Here is a 20,425-nt window from a genome sequence, read left to right on the forward strand (position 1 = left end):
CATGGTCGTCATAGTGAAGTCTAGTCTAAATGCGCGTCAGCCCTGCAAGAGATATATATGCATGTGCTTCACGTCGGAAAAGTTAATGGTCTACAGCCTTGAGGAGCAACGAACCACTACAACGGATATGTTAGCAGCTCTTCCATAGATATGTAAGTACCTGCAGACAGATGGAGCCAAAACGAAGGGCAACGGGGCCAGACTTGAGACTTGGGCTGAGATCCCGGGCGTCGTCTTCGCTGAGTATAGGCCCTGCGCCCGTCATCGATCAACATCTGCGGGAACAACCCGAGCTCAGCCACACGCCCAGTGAGCGAGAGGGGCAGGTAGCCAGCGGACGCCAATGGCCATTGAGATCGGTTACTCTTGCACTGTCTCTTCGCGCTTGTTTGAGGAAGAGTCGGTCGGAGTAGGGATAGTGTGTCGGATGTTGTAATAGTCGTGATCTTCACCGCTATAAGTATAAGACTATCGCACTATTAGTTTGAAGTCCTGAGCGGACGTTCGAAAAAAATGCGCACCTTGAGAGAATTGCAGGCCCCCGCCGCTCCAAACACCATCGGAAACCTTCCGCCCCAGCATATTCTATTGCCCCTACCCCTGTCCCCGTAAATCCCATACCAGATATCATGGGGTTTGGAGGCGAAATATGCGAGGCCAACACGACGGCTACGGCGCATGGCAGTCATTGAGGCTGCTCCCTGCAGCTAGGCGCACGAAGTCCTTATCCACGAGCGGCGGCGCGTCAAGCAAGAGCAGGCTGTGGTTTGCAATCCTGACGGAGTGGTTTCTAGCGATCTCACAGAACATATCCTTGACATAAGTGATCTAGCCTGGATCGCTTGAGCGGCATGCGTAGTGTTGATGGGTGGCATTGACGAGAGCGGGGAACTGCGGCTGAAAATGGCTTGCTGGTAGGAGACCAGGACCGAGCTCTGAGGAGAGGTGCGTCTGCCGGATCTTTTCTTGAAGATTTGCTCACCCTGAAATGGGCTGCGTCAGCTATGTCATAGGACATGAGAACGTTTATGTGGCTTATGCATGTGCTTGAGGCTTGAAGCTTTGAAGGGTGAATGAAATGAAATGTAAGGACTTGTGGAAGCTTGTGAAGTCTGAGGACGAGGAGCCGTACAGAGACGCGCTCCGGATCCGGCTGGATCGGGCAAGTCTTTGCCTGGTGTGCGCAAAGCCTGCGCGCTGGTTCCTTGTCCCCACCAAGAACATCGACCTCGGTATGCCCACCCGACGCTGCCCTTTTGAAGTACATATGACTGATATAAATTTGAAGTAGCCAGCCGTATGAAGTATTGACATACGAATTCTACGTTTCTCCATCTTCATCTGGGGTGTGCATGCATTCGACAACCGGTTTCGAAAATATTCGCAATCCTACCCCTCGGGCCATAGTATGTTTACCGAAGTGCTCAGACCTTTGCAGACCTATTGATTTATTGCACTTCTAACAGGTATCAAGCACAGTCGGTGCCAGAAACTTGACGATGTGGAGCATAAACCGGGATCGGTTGAGGAAGCCTGTAGAACGGGAAAACAGCGCTTTTATGAGACTTTTCGCACCTAAAGTCAACACCGTGAAGACCCTTAATGCTCGGCCTGGCCGACGGAAAAAATGGAGCCTGGCTTTATTAATGACATTATCAATACTCCTCTCTTGGCTGGTTCGACACGTCCTCAGAAGCAACCGTGACCTTAACGCTGCAGTCATCTTTACCTATGTTCCCAACCGACTTCTCAATCCTGGACTGCAATTTGATGAAGCTCAGAACAGGATGGTTGCATTGGAAGAAACCGTCGGCCACCTACAAACTTCGTTCAGCATACACCACGACAGACTCTCTCGATTGGAGCATATCAATGCCGGGCTCTCAGAAACCATCGAGCGCCTTGTTAATGAGCTATTGCGACGTCACTCGCTTGATCCTGTTGGTCGCCCAGATTTCGCTTTAGGATCTTTTGGTGGTCGCATATACCCCCAACTCACTTCTCCGACTTATTCCGAATCTGGATTTGGCTGGCTTAGGCCCGTCTTCGGCTCGAGGCTAAAGGTCCATCCGCCTGCAATTGCCCTGGATGCTAGGAATGACATAGGCTCATGCTGGCGCTCTGCTTCAAGCAACGGCCAGCTGGGCATCATCCTGGCAGATAACATACACATCACACATGTCACGATCGAGCATCTCCCTCGCGCGCTGCGTACCAGCGATGGGTTAGCACCCAAACGTATCATGGTTTGGGGTCTAGTCGATGGGCCAGAGAACATACATAAGATGAAGCAAAACTCGGATGTCACACCACTTTCATTGTTGAAACATGTTCAAGACCGCGCAGCTCCACTGATTTCCGGTGGCTTTGACTTCATACCGCTGGTCTTCGCCATATATGATGCTGAGTCGGATGAAGCCACACAAACATTCTCAGTGCGGGACGAGGTGCGAGATTTAGATTTGGACTTTGATGCGGTGGTATTTGAATTTCTGGATAACTGGGGGGAATCTACAACCTGCGTCTATCGCGTTCGCGTTCATGGATCAAAAAAGCAGTGATACTTATAAATACAGGATTAATTACGTGATATATGGTACACGTCGGAGCTGGACAGCGGTCAATATACGTAGGAAAAATATTCCATATGAATGTACTACGAATAATAATTGTTGAAGGGCCATCGCCTGGGTCACCGTCCCTTCAGCAGAGCCTCAATAATCGGGAGGGTAAGAGGAAGAGCCGCTAGGAGGGCAATAAGTAACATGTTGTCCATCTAGAAAGATCAAAGTGAACTGCTGGTTCAAACGCAAAACAACCAGTAACAACCTACGTACCCAACTCTCGGTTGCATGTTCATTTAGGGACATTGAAGAAAGGAGCCTATTTTCGTATTGCGAGTTATCAGCTTGATGTTCTGGATGATCGGCCTGGTGATCTGCAATGCAATCAGCCACGAAGGGAAGGGGATAGCGAGGGAAGGCTCGTACGTGCGTTATATCCGTACCAGAGCTTTATGAAGGGGGTACCCAACCTTGAAGCAGCTCCCGCAGTAACAATGAAAGGGCGTTTCTGATCTGAGAGATGTGCTGGTCCCGCTAATGCTAGGACAGTGTCACCATCTGACCATTGGTTAGAGTTGCTAGTAACGGGTCAAAATCAAGAAACATACCACCATGCTCAAGGACTTGCAAGAAAGCCTCTGTTTTAGTGTCCCACATGGTTATGTTGCCTGTAGTAGTACCGCCGATGAGTGCACCGCCGGAGTGGAGGAAGAGCACGGGTATTCTAAGCTTTCGCCCAACTTTGTGTGTGAATGATGCTAAAAGCGTTCCCAATACGAGATCATAAATATCGAAACCGGCGTTAATATTGGAGATAGCCAGTAGCCTGTGGTCAGGGGACACTGATGTACACCCTCTGCGAAACGGTCAACCAAGCCACATTCCCGCTGCCCGTGGTATTGAAAAGGGCTACTTACATAGGTGTGTTTGACGATATGCGATTGTAAACCTTTCCAGTAACTGCATCCCAAAATCTTCGCACGTGAGTCTTATTTCTCAAGAAAGCCCAATTTGTGGCTTACGCAAGTCCATGGTGCACATAAGAGATCAACAAGACCTGACCAGAGTAGTCCGTTTTTATCCAGTGCAACCCGCAAACGATTACTTTCGCATTCTCGGTAGTTGATACAGCGTCCGGATCTTCCACGCGGGCGAGAGGTATTATTGACTTGTCCTCTAGTATTGTCGGTGAGGGACGAGATACAGGAAGCACGGTACTAGATGTATTACCTTCAAGGTAACGCCAAACACGAACCTCCTCGATTGCGCTGCTCGCCAGAGCACTCTCCTCCACAGCAATACACTCAACTGGAAACTCCCGGTGAGTAGAAAAGTTCCTGGCGCATATTCCTTCCTGCCCCAAGAACAAAGTTTAGAACATAAACAGGCAGAGCTGAGTGAGCTGGCTGAGACTTTACCGAGTCTATCGTAACGTACACCATTGATCCATTTCCCAAACCCAGAAAGAAGATGTACTCGGATGATGAGCTCCATGCAAGCGAGAGAACGGGTACTTCTCCTTCTAGTAAGAAAAGAAGTCGACCAGAGTCAATGGACCAAACCGAAGCATTTCCTTCTAGGCCACCGGCAGCAACATAAGAGCCCTGGTGACTTAGGCTCAAGCAGGTGATGGGTTGGCTATGTGCCCCTTCAAGTAATGCATGAGGATGATAGACTGTGGGCATGGCTGAAATGCGTAGGTCCAAGAGAGAAGGCTTCGATAGGTGCCTGAATGAAGAGAGGGCTGCGAATGTAAGGCGCGCGTTGGAGACAGCACCGAAAATGGGTGCTTCGCACCGGCCCGGAGTCGGCGCTGATCCAGAAGCTCTAGTCCCACGCTTCGTGATTCAGGCCTCAGGCCCAGGCCTCAGGCAGCTCCTGGCATCCGCGTCTGCGCATAAGTATCATGTCCACAGTGGCAAGAGATGCCCCGCGTCGACACAGTGACCCGAACATTCCCATCTCCTCGAATACCCTTGACACTCGCTTCGTCATATTCCACCATCGCCCTGTATATGGCCGTACGGCTGCCATTAGGTTCAATTTTCACGCGTCTCGTCTTCAAGGATTCGCTGATAAGATCATATATAGCACGCCGCTTACGGGCGTTCACTAGTACTAGCGCCCACTCTCGAGCGCTAACTCTCGCATGCGTCGCTGCTTCACTGTCAACAAAGATCGCCATCGATCGACCCTCAAGTGTGCCACCTTCACCAATGTGATCGCTGTCGGAGCACCGCTTCGGGTCAACCCTCAGTTCTGAGTCCTCTATCAGTACGTTCATGGCAGCCCCTCGATGCCGTCAATTGACCTCCGACTTTATCCAGGTCGGGCGCCTTGATCCCCTGCCTCATGTGCCCCGGACCTTAGTTGTCACACACGCTCGTACAACAGTCGTGGCTACTACAATGTCCAGGACTTGGTCACGCACTACTCGGACCTCGACTCATGTTGTCTCCACCTACCAATTTTCTCCTCCGACGTCCCCACCCTGTTTCTGGGAGGGGTCCATGAACTCGGCCCCCACGCCCGTGTACTCCCCTCTACCTTCGTCTCAGACTCGCTCGCACTATTTGCACCCCAGCGTATCTATTGTCGATGAGGATCATTGGTCACAGTCCTCGCGACCTCAGCCGCCACTCCCACCTTCTCTACCTATTACGAGATCACCTCCTTCACCTACTACCCTCGGTTCTACATTCCCCTAGCCTCGTAGGCTCCTTTCTCCTCCCTTCTACGCCCAGATCCCAGCTTCGTCCCCCGTATCCACCGTCCGGGCATGTTCAAGAGGCCTACTGGAGCGGCTGAAGGGGACTTCGCTGTCCATTCGCAGGCAGGAAGTGGGTCTCGTTTACAGCCGGTACGCCCACTTCAATTTTACACGTGGCCGAATATTCACCCATTTCTTCCAAAAGGCGAGATGCAGATGTTCGCCTAAAGCGAGTACCAGAAGGATGTTGCAGGCATCCAACTTTCAAGCCGCAATGGACCGTTCTGGCCCCTACCTGTCATGACCGCTGTACACCCTAATAGCGAAGTCGATGGGAGCCCGGAGGATGGCATATCACCCCTCGCCTGATCGCTTTCAATCGAAGAAGCAGCCGGTACTGGCAGCTTGAGTAGTCATATACCAAGTAGCAGCAGCTAGCAATCCTACTTTGTAGTCGATTTGTCATCTAAAGTCGCATTTGCACGCCGAATGTATGGAGTTGAAGCTGTGGTTCTTGCGTACGGTGAGCACCGAACCCGAGAATTGCTGTAATTCATACCTTGTTTGCAGTGTCGGGTGGGAGAGGGTGGGAGTGTGCGCTGTCGGAACAACTAAAATTGCGTCTCAGCGAGCGTTGAATGTTGAAGGCTGAGCGCTTGAGGTCATCATATGTACGTTGTTGGGACCGGCCGCTGCGTCTTGAAGCTTAAGGCTTGATCTCTACCCGATTGACAATGCTTACTTATTTGTCTGCACGCCGGTCATCAAAATACCAATGCATGGTTGTTAGTGCTTTGGGTCGCTGTGACATCCTTAAAACCTTGTGTCTCAGGTCGTCATATTCGAAACTACCACACTCAACTCAACCACAGCACCCAGTGGGCCAGGCTAAATCAGTGGGTGATACAATGCCTTCTAAATTTGACTTCGACTCTAATGATGGCCAATTATAACCCAACTTTCACCATCCAGCTCTGATTTATCTTCGGGAGCCTGTTTTCCAGGTTGTGCGAGAATGCCGCTTGCTTGCTTGTTTTCGCTCCCTGATATATTGGTTATGCCGTCAGGAAACTTGAAGAGTCTGAATTTGAGAACTTACCGCGATTCTGACATTCGGTCAGGACAACACCAAACCGGTCATGAGTCTCGAGCGAATCAAATTCCAACGACCATCTCTCAATGACATTGCCATGCTTCCTAGATCTGCTTTCCAACAACCATTCTCGAGATGTCTGAAAAAGGGGGGAAATCTATGTTTCTTGCCAGCCAATCTACTGATATCCAGTACGTACGCCAAAATTCAGAGGATACACTGTCCATTCCTTTGACATTGGCAAGCAAAAATACTGGCTTGTCCGGCTTGACTCGCGAGTGGAGAGATGCAGGTCTGTGTTTATATAAATCTAGTTCATCAGCTATCAAGATGCCAATGCACTGCATGTTACTTACGGCTGTCGTCGTCAAAAATAACGACGCAGGCTTTCCGTCTGCCATTGAAGTAGTTTATTCCGTTCCATTGTCGCAGCGACAACGCCTCTGCGTTGAACCTGTAATCTGAGTTTTCCGAAGCGTTTGTGCTCATGGATTAGGTGCAAGGGAGGCGGAGTGGGTCTTGCGTGGTTGCCACCGATTGGACATCTTAAAACATTTTCAGCCCTGTCAAACGCCTTGCGCTCCTTAGCCGACTGAGCTCGGAACTATCATCAACGAGGGACGGCGGAACACATCCTTGAGTGTCCTCACGCTTCAGTGATTGACGTTGCATGTTCTTCTTTTTTCCTTACCCCCTCCACAACTTCAATCCGTGAGTCCAAGGCCTATTCATCCCCGAGGAATGTGGTTATTTGTCAGCCCAGGCTATACCATCGAGATGTCACTCGCTGTTTAGTACCAAGCTTTAGATGTCATCACAGCTCCCGATAATCATTAATCATTAGTCCCGAACGGACTATACATAATCGGCGTCGAAGCCGGCAGAGTGGATCCTGGCCTTCCTATAGGGTCGTTCAGGACACGCGTCAACTTGAGTGCGCCGTCGTCAGCTACGGTATAGTATATTAAAGACTGCCTGACGGGCAGGAAGCCACTGAATCGAAAGTACGGGACATTCCCGAACGTCCGGGACTCAAACGTTCGGGCTGGGCCAGAACTTCAATCCGAGATTGAACCCGCTTGCCGGCGCCGGCATGAAAAGCTTCATTCGGGGATGAAACACAAACTCTAATCTGCCTCTGTGCGTGGTGTACGCCGATCGCGAACGTCCGGGACTCGAAATTTCGAATTCAGCAACGTCCTCCTGACGGGTAGATCCAAAACTTCCAAAAACCTCACTCCAGGGTTGGCACTGCACGTCTGCATTCGGCTCCTTCGTGAGTATTGTTGAAGACTCCAGTCATTTCTCAATCAAGTATATATGGCCAAGCCGTCCTGTGATCAAATTGACCACAATGACTGCCACAATAGTGACGTTACCTTTTGCGTAGGCCATTGCTATCGATTTCGTGGTGTGGACCCTTATTGATGCTGGTCAACACAGGTAGAAGGCCACCTATATAAGGTCCCTCATAAAGTCTTAGCTCGCCAGTCTCCTCTTTTCGGTGCAACGATGCCTTCTATTCCGGAGGAAAGCCAGCCTGCTATGCAGGGTTTGAACGAGAACCGCGCCATCGTCCTTGATGGGGTCTCAAGCTGCGATTTTGATCAGTTCCTTAAACTTTTGTATTCCCAGCCCATTCCGCTGGATATCGACACCAACACTGCTAGGACCAAGCTGGGTTTATCGGTACACGAATGGATGGCGGCGCTCAAGATTTCACATCATTTATGGATGATGAAAATTCATCAACTTTCTATTGACTGCATGACCGATGTGGCGATGGATCCGGTGGACAAAGCAGCGATGGCCCTTGAATACGGCATCGAATCGTGGCTGAAGCCGTCTTTGAACGAGCTTGCGAGGCGGCCCCAACCCATGACAAGGGCGGACGCGGACCGGCTGGGCATCGATGTTATTCTGAAGATGGCGGAGGTACGGGAGTCCATCACACTGTCTGACGATGGGACGGTGGTGGTTGGCAAAAGGAATGCAGAAGGAGTGGATTATGAGCATCGAATTAGAGAGGTCTTTCCTGAATTGTTTCCCGCTTAGGACGGTGTCACTCGTTTACGTGAACTGATGCTAATGGATGCAACATCGAAACCACCCCTCTCCTTACCTCAGCGTTAGTCGCTTGCAAGGTCTGTAAAGCAGCCTCAGCTACATAATGAGGTTCACCCACGCCCAAGTGGCACTTACCTACATGGCACGAATTACCTTTACCTAAATATTTGGGTGGGTCCTAGCCTTGGTGTTCCTGGTGCTCTAGTCTGGAACCAGCCGTTCCTTCTCCCATTGGGCTGAAAAGCTCCGTTCAAAATGAGTGGCTGGTTCGAGACTGCTGGGACTTAAGCTTAAGCGCTTGATCAAGCGCTCAAGGCCAATTGGGAGTGTGAGGATTTGCGGATCCGTTGCGTGGGCCCGGTGTCTACATCGGTCGCGGTTCGCAAGCTTCGAATTCAGTTGGCATCTTTTAATTTACCCCTTCGCGACCCTCGGTACCTACATGCAGTTACTCTTCCTCCAGATGTAGCACGGCTTCATCTTCATGCGCAAGGCCATTCTGCGAAATCCCGACCCCACCGGTGGCCCTGAGGCCTGATGCCAGTACCTAGTGTAAGCTGCCACCATCTTCTTGAATAGATTCAGACGCCTAATTATAAATGTGACACTCCTGCGCCATAGCCCTCACCAGGAACTCTCCATTTGAGGGCCGTGGCCGAAGTACTTCAAGCATCGTGTACCTCCCCACTTGCTCTAGTCCCACAAGCACGATAACCCAAGAGACAGCAGCAATCATGATGTCCCCTTCCTGCCCCGCTATCGACATGAGCCTCGTTCCCCTTGCGGTTCCCAGCATTATCAGCAATACCCACAAATCCACTCCCTCCATCATGGGGAGAGCTCGCGGCTTCTCAGCTCCAGGCTCCTTCACCCCTCTCAGCCAGGGACGTGCTGCTGGCTGTGGGTTCTTATACCCTCGTTTCACTATACCTCCCATCACTGTTCCATCGGACCCACCAGTGTCTCACCGTCACGAAAAGTACAACCAGAACCCTTCACACAATCTTCACCCCATCTCTCCTGCTGTAGAGTCTCCCTCGACCCAGTTCAGCGCGATGGGGCCCAGCAGCGGCTATGGTCGTTCTGCTCATAGCAACGAAGCAACTATTCTGGGATGCCTATTCACAACGACCACTCTCCCCTCCGTTGTCTCCGGACAGCCGCCCAACAACCGGATATTCTGGTCCACGTCAAATTAGCTTTGCTGCGCCTCCGAGAATGCGGGGAAAGAAGATGAACTGAATGCACCTTCTATGTCCTCTGTCTCGTCGCTGCCCTATGAAGAGGCAACCAGGGGTATCCCTCAACGGCTCACGACTTCGCGCCCGGGCTCCAGTCACCATCGCCCTAACTCCCCCGGCCTTTCCCGTCCTCCGTCGTCGTCAAACAAGTATGCCCCGCCTTACGAACATTCGGACCGCCCATCCACGTTCCCTCACCCCATCGACGACGGTAGTATGCCTCGAGTTCGAAGCATGATTCAGCTTCCCTCTGCTGACTACAACTTTGGGGGTGGCATCTCTCAACTGGAGTTCGCATACTCGGCGGGGACTGGTAGTGCGGCATCCATTGATTCATTGGATGCACGTGGTGGATGGGGACAGCACCATTCTGTCCGCCCTTCGACCAGCACCTCATCGATCTCGGCTGCATCACATACCTCCTCATCGCAGGCGAACACGCCCCCCTTGGAGACGGGTATGGCCATGGTGGACAGGGATCAACAGATGTGAGTAACCTGTTAGTCCTGCAAGTCTTATTGCTTATGTTCACGTCTGAACTCTAGTCTCTCCCGACTTCGGCTTTGTGCCCATGAACGAGCATATGCCTCCCCAGTACACCAAAGCGGCCAGCGAGCTGTAGATCTGCTCTTCCTTGCATTACATAGAATTCGGCACCTGGCTTCTCATCTCTCGTTTTCCGGTATTTGTTCATTGTCTTTGCTCCCGGACTTGTCCTCGTTCTTTACATTTCTCACTTGTGGTTTGGATCTCGATAACAACAGAATTGACTGCTCACATTGGACTTTGTCTTCGCATCTGATTCCCTCACAAATACCCCCACCATCGTTCGATTTTCCGTACATCTACACCTTTGCTACTCACAATGTACTTTATCGCACTTGCTCTATACGATCGTGGCTGCTCCGTGAATGTTATTCCTTCCTTCGTTGATATACCTTTGCCTCCGCTTGGTTTAGCCAATTAGATTGCTTTCGTCACTGCAGCATTACAAATACCAAATGGTCTTTCACTTTGCATGATGTGATAAGTGTGGTACTCAATCGGATGACGACAGCACTTATGAGGAGATGTGCCCTCGTCTCTTGCAGTTAGTCCTGTGGTCTTGCCTGCCGGCGTTCTCAACCTCCCCTCGAAAGAGCATTTGCTTTCTCCTCCGAGTACTTGTTGGCGCATATGTGCACACTGAGGTGTATAAGCTTAAGGAAGTTATCGGGGCCAATGGCCTCCTGTACGTTTGGCGTCCCGCAAACCTCCTGGACTGGTATGGGTGTTGCGACAGCCACCATCTCGATCACGGGAAGCATCTCTTGATCCTCTTGAGATGGTAGATCAGGTCGTTTGCACGTGTTGCCTCATTCTTGCGCTCAGTGCAGAGAGTGAGCTGGGTTTTGATGCAGTCCAGGATGACGTTGCCAGCATCGGCAGGGAGCATTGGTGACACGTGTATGGGAAGTGTATTGAAAGAAATTACATTCCGACTGGCTTCCTTCGCAAGTGACTCGGCGAGCATGAAACGGACAAGGGCATCTCTAAGTATTCCGGCCCTGTCGTCGACCAAGTCATAGTGGTATTGCGACGAAGAACCAAAATGTTGAGATTTGATCTGAAGGTTAACGGGTAAATTGAGTTCTTCTCTGCATGTGGGAGCTTTGCTTACCTGAGTGAGTGTGCCCCAATTTCGATCAAAGATACCCTTGCCCATAAGGTCCTTGAGTTCGTCGGTCAGAAAAGTGTACAGGTACGAAGCACGAGAGGCAACTTTGAATATCAGAGTATGGGGCTTCTTCTCTCCAATGGCTTTCTCCAGGAAAGCCTCAGTCGCCTGTGCGATGGTGATACCCATTAGGCACTTGATGACACCATGGCTGAGATCGGCGGAAAGGGCATGGAGGAGGTTCTTATCAATGTAAATAAGCATGCTGGCAGATGCACGGAAATAGTAGAAGGCAAGTTCGAGGCCCCCCGGAGTTGATCTGTCCTGGGCAGCCGCTATCGCGGACTAGGTGGCCGCAATCTGGAAAAGAATGGACGCCTTCTCGTACGCAATAGTGGTATGGGTGGTCTGCTTATTTGTGAATGCGTCGTTCCACGGGAAGCTGACGCGGAGCCCGAAGAACTTGAACTCGAGAAGCTCAAGCGGGCCAAAGCACTTTAGAGAAGGACAAGCGCTCTTCTTGGGAAGAGTGATCATAGGTGACCGGTTGAACATAGCAGCTGCAAAACTGACGAGTTGTGAGTATGTTTGTGATCAAGGAATCGAGGTGCGTCATGAATACAAACATCGGTGCACAGTTAGCGTGGAGTTGCTGATCTCAAAACACGGCAGGCCAGCATCTTTGCACTCGTCTGATACCCAAACACCGGTGCTTATCATCTGTAGGTTCAACGTAACACGCAGCAGTTGGGTAGAGATTGGATGCCAACAAAAGTAGCTCAAAACAGCTGTCTCAGCCGACATAAAAAAGGGGGAAACCTCAGGATCTCCTTGATGTACCCTAGTGACATGGTAAAACGCGTGTATGTTTTATTCATCTGTGAGGTATATGAGCTACTGGTAAAGTAACTTAAAGCGAAGTAGGTGGTGTTAAGTATTGGCTAAGGAGGGTATCGTGCGCGTCGTACGCTTGACATAAGAAGAGAGGTGGAAGAATGTGTGGAAATACATAGGCGTGGAGGAGTAATGCAAAATGTCAATACGCAGATGTAGCTACCTTGACGAGCATTCCCAGGAACCACAAGTCGAAGAAAATCCGTAGCGGCTTTTTCGGTGGGCATTGATCAAGAGGGTGTGGCCATGGCCGAAACGGGCGCTTATGGACCCCATGTCAACGTCATTGGGTGTAAACTGGATGTGCCATCTGTAGTGGCCTGATAATTACTGAGCTACGACTATCAGGCAGAATTGACAAATACTACTCACAGGACTCCTCCACATGCCATGCATCAGCAATCACGCTCAACCTCTCGCCTTTTAGGCAGCTGATGTCGACCATAGCTGGACGGATGTCCTGTGGCAGAGCAACGCAAAGGGAGTGCGAGTAGGTGTTGGATGTGACCGACATCACGGGGGCCTTTCCGGGGGGTGGAAAACAGCGCTCTTGCCTGGTGAGGGATGATGTTGGTGGGTGGCCAAATGACAGGTTACAGTCCAAAGGGCTGAAGCGCTGTGAGGTGATGGTGGATATGATAACCAACGGGGAGACCTGCTGCCTGTGGCACTGCTGACCGGAAGCTCGCGCTACGGGAGCTCTGCTGTGAGCGGCATCAGCACTGGCGGGGCACTTCGTAGAGGATGCACAGAACAGAGTGGAATCAAGACCATCGGACTTGACATGATCTATGAGCCCCAGCGGGAGACGTGCATGATGTTGGGTCCCTTGAGGAGAAGGCGTTGGCAGAGGGGTGGTAATAGCTGGCGCTGGGGAGATGAGAACAAAAGTATCTTCAGCAACCTTGGCGTGAGGGGTGAAACATGAAGTGACCATGGGGCAGTCACGGACGTCGTAAGCTCAACCAAAGCTCGGTTGTCAGAAAGACTGTTTGGGCTAGGGCGTATGCGGCATCCCAAAGGAGGCGGGAAGTAGTTTCCATAACTGGCGGCGGGGCTTGAAGCTTGACGATGGCCATTGGACGTTCTGACCCCTATGTATTTTCTAGTCGCCAGCGCGGAGTCGACGTCAATGGCGTCACCCAAATGGTTCTCCCCAATCCCTTCCTCCACACTTTAAGTTTTAGGCGTCCCAGCTATGGATACTTCATGGTGAAGAATGCGATTTGTCAATGGAATCTCAACGTGAAGAGCCCAGCCAAACACTCCTTCAGATCTCAATGTTACGCACCAGGTCGTACACCTCATGCAAAAGCCACTCGAGATCTTACGCTTCAAAGACTTCACGGCTAGTCTCCTGGGAAGCAAGTTTAGGATTGCAGTGCCAGCGCTAGCGTTAACGATGATTACGATGGCGATCAGGTTCCTTCATGTGTATGTGACTACATGACGTCCTTTTACGCGAAGACTGACTTGACTCATACGCAGGCGAACAAGGCTCTTTCAGCTGCCCCTCCCATCTCGTTCGGTGAGGTTAACCGTACGGAGCTCCTTTCCCAGAATCTGATTTCATTTTGACTCCTACTCTAAGAATGTGTATGCCAATTCGATAATTCGATGGCTTGCTGAAGGATCTCGCCATGGTAAAGGGGCAAAGGAGGGTCCGCGTCATCATAGAGCCAATCGTCATGCTGCTCCGAAGACCGCTATCCGGCAACAGTGTACTATCAACACAGACATATCCCTGCTATGTATCATGCTCGGTGTACCTCTCACCCACAAAAATCAGAATGAGGGACTTTACGCTCACCCAGCACCCCAGCCATTGCATCAGCTCGACTAGCTTCACCTCATGTGCCATATCAGGGCGTCTGGCGCCAGGGTTATTCTCTCCCACGTTTGCTTCTTGTGATTCCTGCCTCGAAACAATCTGTGGCATCAACACCCCACGTTCTCAGCAAGATCTACGCCGTGGCTCCCGTTTCTATAATTCGTCGCTCGGATTTCCCCAGTCATTTGTCAAGATGTTCCGTCCGGTCGTGCACCGGCACCACATATTCCCCACGTAGCTCTCGTTGCTGCTTCGCGTGGTCATGCTGATGAATGTACCGGAGGTAAACTCCCTCGTTTAAATGTCGGTATGACCAACAACCTCCCGTTACATGTATAGTGACTGTATCCTTATTCTGCCACAGGGGCGGCATGATCACGGATAGAAGTTAAGGGCGAGGTCAACTAGGTTGCAAGGCAGATACATGGAATCATCCGTCCGTGTCTCCTCCCGGCCATATTCGCCCTCGCCACCCCTCACACGTATTCTGCCTTTGTTACCCCCCAAGGGCTTTATATGAACGCTCTGCAACCACCATCATACAATCTTCATGACGCGATCCAGTCACATAGACTGCTGGTTTTCCTGACTCCTGCCCATAGTCACCCGCCTCTGAGCGTGGATAGTTCGCTGCACCTTTTGTCCCAGCGGAACGATATGATTTCTTTCTTTCTATCCCATATGCTAATGTCAACCTGAGGCTCTTATATGGACGGCCGTATAGAACACGAAGAGACGTTATAAAACTTCGCTATGAATTCTTTCATGCCTTTCCACCACGTGTACGCCTATTGATTAATATTTAATGCTTGCGCATGCTGGAATTCTATCATCATATTTCCATACATGGGTTGTAAGCAACAATGAAGTCGTTTATGATCCTCGGTACTGGAGTCGCTTTCGGAATATCGGTCTGTGTGCTCCTCTCATCCATGGTGTGCGAGCGCTTAATGATACTTTTTGCAGCTAACGGAAACCCTGGGCCAGACAAGGTTGGCGCTCTTGGCTTCGGTGTGTACAGATATACTTTTTGATCTATCTCCCCAATTCTAAGGGTTTTCAGGGTTCCTCACCGTCCGTGCTTGGGATGACAAACGAGCCAAAGGTGTCCTAGCGAGATAAATAGCTCAGGATGTTCTGGGAGGGCGAACAGTGAGCTTTGTATTCAATCTCTTCCCCTTCCTTTCTCGCACGGCTGACGTAGCTGCGGATAGAGAAGGACAATTGACCATCCTATTCTGATGGAGATCACTATCCTCGATGACCATATACTCTTGCGCATCACATTGATCATGGCCGAGTCGTCATCCGGGACAAGACATCAAGGCCAAGCTCATGCAAGGCGTCTTGCTGACCAGCACTGCCGTTAACAAGAAATATAAGCCGGGAGGTAACCAGCCTAAAAGCCGAACAGAAAACGGGTGTTTTTGGAAGGAAAAAGAACAAGAAGGAGGGTTCACCTTAGGCCTCCGCGCCTAGTTTCATCGTGCCATCCGTGTCTACTGGGAATAACGGCGCTACCAACGGCACGGCAAACGGTACCGGAATTGCAATCGAGGCAGACGCAGGGAAGGTCGACACGTATGCTGTTAAGTTCACCAAATACTCGACCAACGTGTTCGTGAATCCGTTGGTATGACAGGCTCTGTCGACACTAATCAGGCCGAGGGAAGCGTGGCCTGGTCTCACTCGTACACCTCGAGAGCGACCATAGAGAAGATACCTTAATCAAAGTACGTCTGATCTTCTTCCATTCTCGTCCCTTCCTAACCACTCCAGCGGGTCGCTTGAACGCCAAACTTCTCGACAGACTGATGACGATTGGTGAGCCTGTAACTTCTTCCGCTTCGTCGTCTTTTAAAATGGCTTTGCAGTTTGTAAAATATGTTAAGTGTCCTTTTCAATTTGCGGTGGAATCAGCGCAAGCCACTAGCAGCGAACAATGAGCCTATAGTTAATGAGTCTTTTCCCCTCCTTTTTGCCCCTCAAGTCTCAGCCCTTGCTATGTACGGTGTCACGTTCAGGGCATGCGACGGGTCGACCAACGCGTTGTAAAAGTGCTGGACAAGCTGCAGGTAATATAAGTGCCGGATTTTTATGCATTGATGCTGGCAAGAAACGGGGGATAAAATGGGTATAGAAGCAGCGTAAAACTGACTCGGTGTATATGGGCCACTACCAAAACCGAATTTATGGAGTAAACATGCAGAGCGCTGAGCGTGAAGCTTCTCTGCAAATTCCTCGCCTTTAGCCATAGCACTATGGATTTTCTCAAACATCAGACATACTTTCAAATAAGGTATACATAGTGGGCTGATGAGTGTGGGGTCGGTGTGGGTGTTAGAATTAATAAAGCCGGAGCTCGCGGTTCTCACCAAACCTTGGAAGGTCACGGCACTACCGGTGTGTACACATACCACTGGCGTCTCTTCCCATCACCGGTCACCTCCCGTCACTTGCCTCATTGCAACGGTGATTCCGCAAACAGATGCCCGACTCTGACTCTGAGTCGGACTCAAGTCCATTTGATGTGGACAAGGCATTTATCCCTTGTCAGTGTCACCGCTGCATCAAAGGACACTACTATGTCGGTAGCGAGCGCAGAACCGGGCAGTTGATTTCCCCTAGCCAGTATTCTCGACATGACCCTGCAATCAACGGCAATAGTGACGATGCACAAGCTGCGATACTTGCTAGATCATTGGAAGAGGCCCCTCAAAATGTTGACGTTGCTCAGGCCTTGGGAGAGCTGCCCGTCCGGGAACGCGATGTTGTACAAGCAGACAAGGCCCCTTCGAAGGTAAAACTTTACAACATGTCTCTCGAGGTCAAGTATCAGATTAATGTTCGGATGACAGAGAAAAGGTCATCTACGCAGCGGCTTCAGCGTAATGAAGGAGAACCAGGCATCACCCAAGTCGCCATACCCTAACTGTTCCGATAAGGTTTGATTGTCGAATGTACCTTCTAGTGGCTACGAAGCTTAGTGCTTGACTCGATATAGGCGGACACTGAGGAAGTCAATAGTCTCAAAAGACTCAGGCAAATGAACTCTGAATTGGACAGGCGTTCTCAAGCTTTCAGACGCAAGGGCGTTGAACTCACATTCTCTCATGACTCTCCAACCATCGGGCCTACGCTTGTCGCCACTAGCCCAGCAAATAGAGAGTATCTTGTGTATGATGCTTGGCTCACCAACTCAATATCTCGAATCAATCAGGACTTTCCCAACCGAACGTCCGTAGAAGGTTTTACAAGACGAGCGCAAAAAGAGCTAGACTATCTGGACGCCATGAAGCAGAATCAGTTCATCATTCACCGGCTCAATCTGATGGCTTCAGCCATCACTAACGGTCCTCAGATCATCTCGACTAGTATGCAAGATACCTCTGCGACGACTGCTCAGTTCTAACCAGCATGATTTGCACAGGTCGTTTTTCATGGGAAAACCCATTCGCTCATAACTGGGGGCTCTTTGTCGGTTGTTTTCTAGTGGTGGTCCTGAATATTCTAGGAGGACTCTCTCGTGAAGATAATAATTTTGTCCTTGCAGGCCTCCGAGCTCTGGCCGTTGGTATGTTCTGGCTCGGGAAAGGCGCCAATTACACTACGTCCAAGTTGAACCCCGTCGAGAAGTCCTTCCTTGATAACCTCCCAAAAGACATCAGGAGTGCGTTGTCACCTTTCAATCTTGAACCTGATATCATTCCATACGCCTGTTGTCCCAAATGCTTCAAGACTTTCGCTCCTGATCCAAAGTACCCCTCAGGGTATCCTATGAAGTGTGATTTCCAGGATACCGAGGGCGATCCCGTTTGTAACACACAAATTCTTAAACGTACAGGTCAGAAGGCCAGCAATGGAGAGCCGCTATGGAAACCAATCAAAGTTTTCGGGTACCAACCCATGTCATCTTGGCTATCCCGGCTATTTTCGCGACCCGGGATTGCGGAGCAGATCCAGATTCCTCTCTCTAAGCCCAGCGCTGATGATGTTTGGCATGATATAGGAGACGCTACCGGCATACATGAGCTACTAGGGCCAGATAAGAAGCCGTTTCTCTTATCCCTTCCTGGAGAATCCCGTCTCGTGTTTAGCCTCTTTGTTGACTGGTTCAACCCGTACGGCAACAAACAGTCTGGGAAGTCTCATTCGTCAGGGGCCATGTATATGGTCTGTCTTAATCTACCAAAGCACCTGCGATACAAACTCGAGAACGTTTACCTTGTTGGAGTTATGCCCGGTCCTCGTGAACCCTCCGTTATCCAGATTAACCACCTCCTCCGACCCCTCGTTAACGATCTCTATCAGCTGTGGCGACACGGCATATTCCTCAAAGGAACCCATGACTATCCACTGGGCAGGCTTATCCGGGTGGCACTGGGGCCTTTAGTATGTGACCTTCCAGCAGCAAGAAAAACCGCCGGATTTGCGGGCCATATGGCAAATCAATTCTGTAGTTTCTGCTACTTGCCGAAGGCCGAAATTGACAATTTTCTCAAAGCGACATGGCCGCTTCGATCGCAAGGGCAGCATCGAGAAGATGCAGAGCGATGGCATGGTGCAAAGAATCAAGCCCAACGCCGAAAAATGTTTGATCGCCGCAGCGTCCGATGGTCTGAACTCCTCCGCTTGCCTTACTGGGACGTTACCAAGTTCACTGTTCTTGACGCTATGCATAATCTCTTCTTGGGAGAACTTCAGCACCACTGTCGTGACATCTGGGAAATCGACGTCAAAGTCCAGGATGACAACGAAACTCAGACAAGAATGAAGCCGCATACGCCTATAGAACAGGAGGATAATCTGGCCAAAGTTGAGAAGGCTATTAAAACCCTCAACTTTAGCGGACTCAAGGCGCCTCGCAAAGGTTATCTTTCTGCTCTGGCTCAACTAAACGGGGTTTCTGTTTCCGGTTCTTCCATGACGAAAGAAGCTTATGCCACTGCTCTCATAGACTGGGTGAGTTCTTTCCTTTTCTTTTTCTAACTCAGCTGGGCTCACAAGGCTTGTTTAGTATCGAGAACGCCAGGGTTCTGCTATTCTTATCCCAGAGGTGCTAGACACATCAACAAACGACTTCAGACTTCAAGGGTCCTCAGATGATACCGCTGATATATCAAGACATCGCGTATTGTCCAAAAGCATTGTAGAGGCTGTTTGGGCTGACATGCAAGATACCACGCACCCGACCTGGCTCGTTCGGCCGCCTCATAACTTCGGGTCTCCTAGCCACGGGAAACTGACCGCTGATCAGTGGCGGACGGTTTGCTCTGTATCTCTCGTCATCACACTTGTCCGTCTCTGGGGAGAAGATACGAATGGGAGAGAGTTCAGATTGCTAAGCAACTTCATCAACCTGGTTATTGCAGTCGACATCGCTGCGAGACGAACGACGTCACCACAGCGCATAGACATGTATGCCAAACATATGACCGATTATCTCCGTGATCTTCGTGAACTGTTTCCTGATCATCGCCTGGTTCCTAATCACCATCTTTCCCTCCACCTTGACGAGTGTCTGCGTCTCTTTGGTCCGGTCCACTCTTGGTGGTCTTTCCCTTTTGAAAGATACAACGGGATCATGCGCCACTTCAATGTCAACAACAGACCTGGTATGTGTTAAGCATGTTTTCGTTCTTGCGATTAGCTGACAATAATTATTAGATGAACTAGAAATGACGTTCTCTAGGTTTTTCAGCATGGCTGCCAATCTGAGGGCCATGATACCGCATATACCGTTCCCCAACGTTCCCGAGTTTACTGACTTCAAAGAACATCTCCATACAGCTTTCTCTGCTGTGTCAACTTCTCCTCTTGACCGATCTATACTCGGCGGGAGCGCACAGAGCCACGACTCCGGCTACTTGAGCCCCTCAAAGAGATCTAAAAGCACATCCCTCTCAGACTCCACCTATACCAATCTACTCCGGCTCTTGAACTCTACTGGTAAGACCTACAAGGCCTGGAGATCCGGTGAAAAAAATCTCTGTATCCTTGATCCTGAAGCCCAGTTCTCGTCAACGGTCCAAGTGGGAGCCATTTCCTTCTCCATAGCTGACAAGGAGCGTGGCGTTGGGAACTCATTTGTTTTGTTCCGACTCCCGTCTTTGCCTTCGGATGCTATCGGCCACGCAGGTCAAATCCAGTCAATATTTTACCACACTCGGCTGGTCCATGATATTACCGTCACTGAGCCATACCTTGTGGTGAAGAGATTCTGTCCTCTCTCTGCTCGGGATGAGCCTCTCGACCCATATGCACGATTCAAAGGCCTTGGTGTAAAACTATGCTATGACGAACTAGAGTCCACAGAACATGTTCTAGGGCTCAAAAACATCATCTCTCATTTTGCATCCTTTAGATAT

The 20,425-nt window shown here is 50.4% G+C and overlaps 8 protein-coding genes across 8 annotated transcripts; 4 read left to right on the plus strand and 4 right to left on the minus strand.

Annotated features, from left to right (window-relative positions):
* Positions 1-343: 343 nt before the first annotated feature.
* CONPUDRAFT_73471 (uncharacterized protein) lies at positions 344-2,561 on the plus strand (the record flags this gene model as incomplete). Its single annotated transcript, XM_007770905.1, has 6 exons — positions 344-418; positions 484-608; positions 919-945; positions 1,069-1,232; positions 1,306-1,406; positions 1,467-2,561. 6 exons carry the CDS (start codon positions 344-346, stop codon positions 2,559-2,561), a joined length of 1,587 nt encoding a protein of 528 aa, XP_007769095.1.
* A 131-nt stretch (positions 2,562-2,692) lies between these two features.
* Positions 2,693-4,848, minus strand: CONPUDRAFT_73472 (uncharacterized protein; the record flags this gene model as incomplete). Its single annotated transcript, XM_007770906.1, has 9 exons — positions 2,693-2,776; positions 2,838-2,938; positions 2,991-3,122; positions 3,173-3,390; positions 3,482-3,538; positions 3,587-3,781; positions 3,820-3,918; positions 4,002-4,168; positions 4,513-4,848. The coding sequence occupies 9 exons, from the start codon at positions 4,846-4,848 to the stop codon at positions 2,693-2,695; spliced, it is 1,389 nt and encodes a 462-aa protein (XP_007769096.1).
* Positions 4,849-6,207: 1,359 nt separating this feature from the next.
* CONPUDRAFT_73473 (uncharacterized protein) lies at positions 6,208-6,856 on the minus strand (the record flags this gene model as incomplete). Its single annotated transcript, XM_007770907.1, has 4 exons — positions 6,208-6,317; positions 6,374-6,506; positions 6,567-6,661; positions 6,724-6,856. The coding sequence occupies 4 exons, from the start codon at positions 6,854-6,856 to the stop codon at positions 6,208-6,210; spliced, it is 471 nt and encodes a 156-aa protein (XP_007769097.1).
* A 1,038-nt stretch (positions 6,857-7,894) lies between these two features.
* Positions 7,895-8,317, plus strand: CONPUDRAFT_31265 (uncharacterized protein; the record flags this gene model as incomplete). Its single annotated transcript, XM_007770777.1, has 1 exon — positions 7,895-8,317. A coding segment is annotated over one exon (423 nt), but the record flags the coding sequence as incomplete, so codon positions are not given.
* An 854-nt stretch (positions 8,318-9,171) lies between these two features.
* CONPUDRAFT_154359 (uncharacterized protein) lies at positions 9,172-9,633 on the plus strand (the record flags this gene model as incomplete). Its single annotated transcript, XM_007771109.1, has 1 exon — positions 9,172-9,633. One exon carries the CDS (start codon positions 9,172-9,174, stop codon positions 9,631-9,633), a length of 462 nt encoding a protein of 153 aa, XP_007769299.1.
* A 54-nt stretch (positions 9,634-9,687) lies between these two features.
* On the plus strand, positions 9,688-10,297 carry CONPUDRAFT_154360 (uncharacterized protein; the record flags this gene model as incomplete). The annotated part of the gene is made up of 2 exons (XM_007771110.1): positions 9,688-10,132; positions 10,221-10,297. The coding sequence occupies 2 exons, from the start codon at positions 9,688-9,690 to the stop codon at positions 10,295-10,297; spliced, it is 522 nt and encodes a 173-aa protein (XP_007769300.1).
* Positions 10,298-10,969: 672 nt separating this feature from the next.
* CONPUDRAFT_154361 (uncharacterized protein) lies at positions 10,970-11,887 on the minus strand (the record flags this gene model as incomplete). The annotated part of the gene is made up of 3 exons (XM_007771111.1): positions 10,970-11,281; positions 11,336-11,597; positions 11,679-11,887. The coding sequence occupies 3 exons, from the start codon at positions 11,885-11,887 to the stop codon at positions 10,970-10,972; spliced, it is 783 nt and encodes a 260-aa protein (XP_007769301.1).
* Positions 11,888-12,385: 498 nt separating this feature from the next.
* On the minus strand, positions 12,386-12,740 carry CONPUDRAFT_56709 (uncharacterized protein; the record flags this gene model as incomplete). Its single annotated transcript, XM_007770795.1, has 2 exons — positions 12,386-12,546; positions 12,599-12,740. 2 exons carry the CDS (start codon positions 12,738-12,740, stop codon positions 12,386-12,388), a joined length of 303 nt encoding a protein of 100 aa, XP_007768985.1.
* Between the last annotated feature and the right edge of the window lie 7,685 nt (positions 12,741-20,425).

The sequence above is a fragment of the Coniophora puteana genome, assembly GCF_000271625.1.
Source record: "Coniophora puteana RWD-64-598 SS2 unplaced genomic scaffold CONPUscaffold_7, whole genome shotgun sequence".
NCBI lineage: Eukaryota > Fungi > Basidiomycota > Agaricomycetes > Boletales > Coniophoraceae > Coniophora > Coniophora puteana.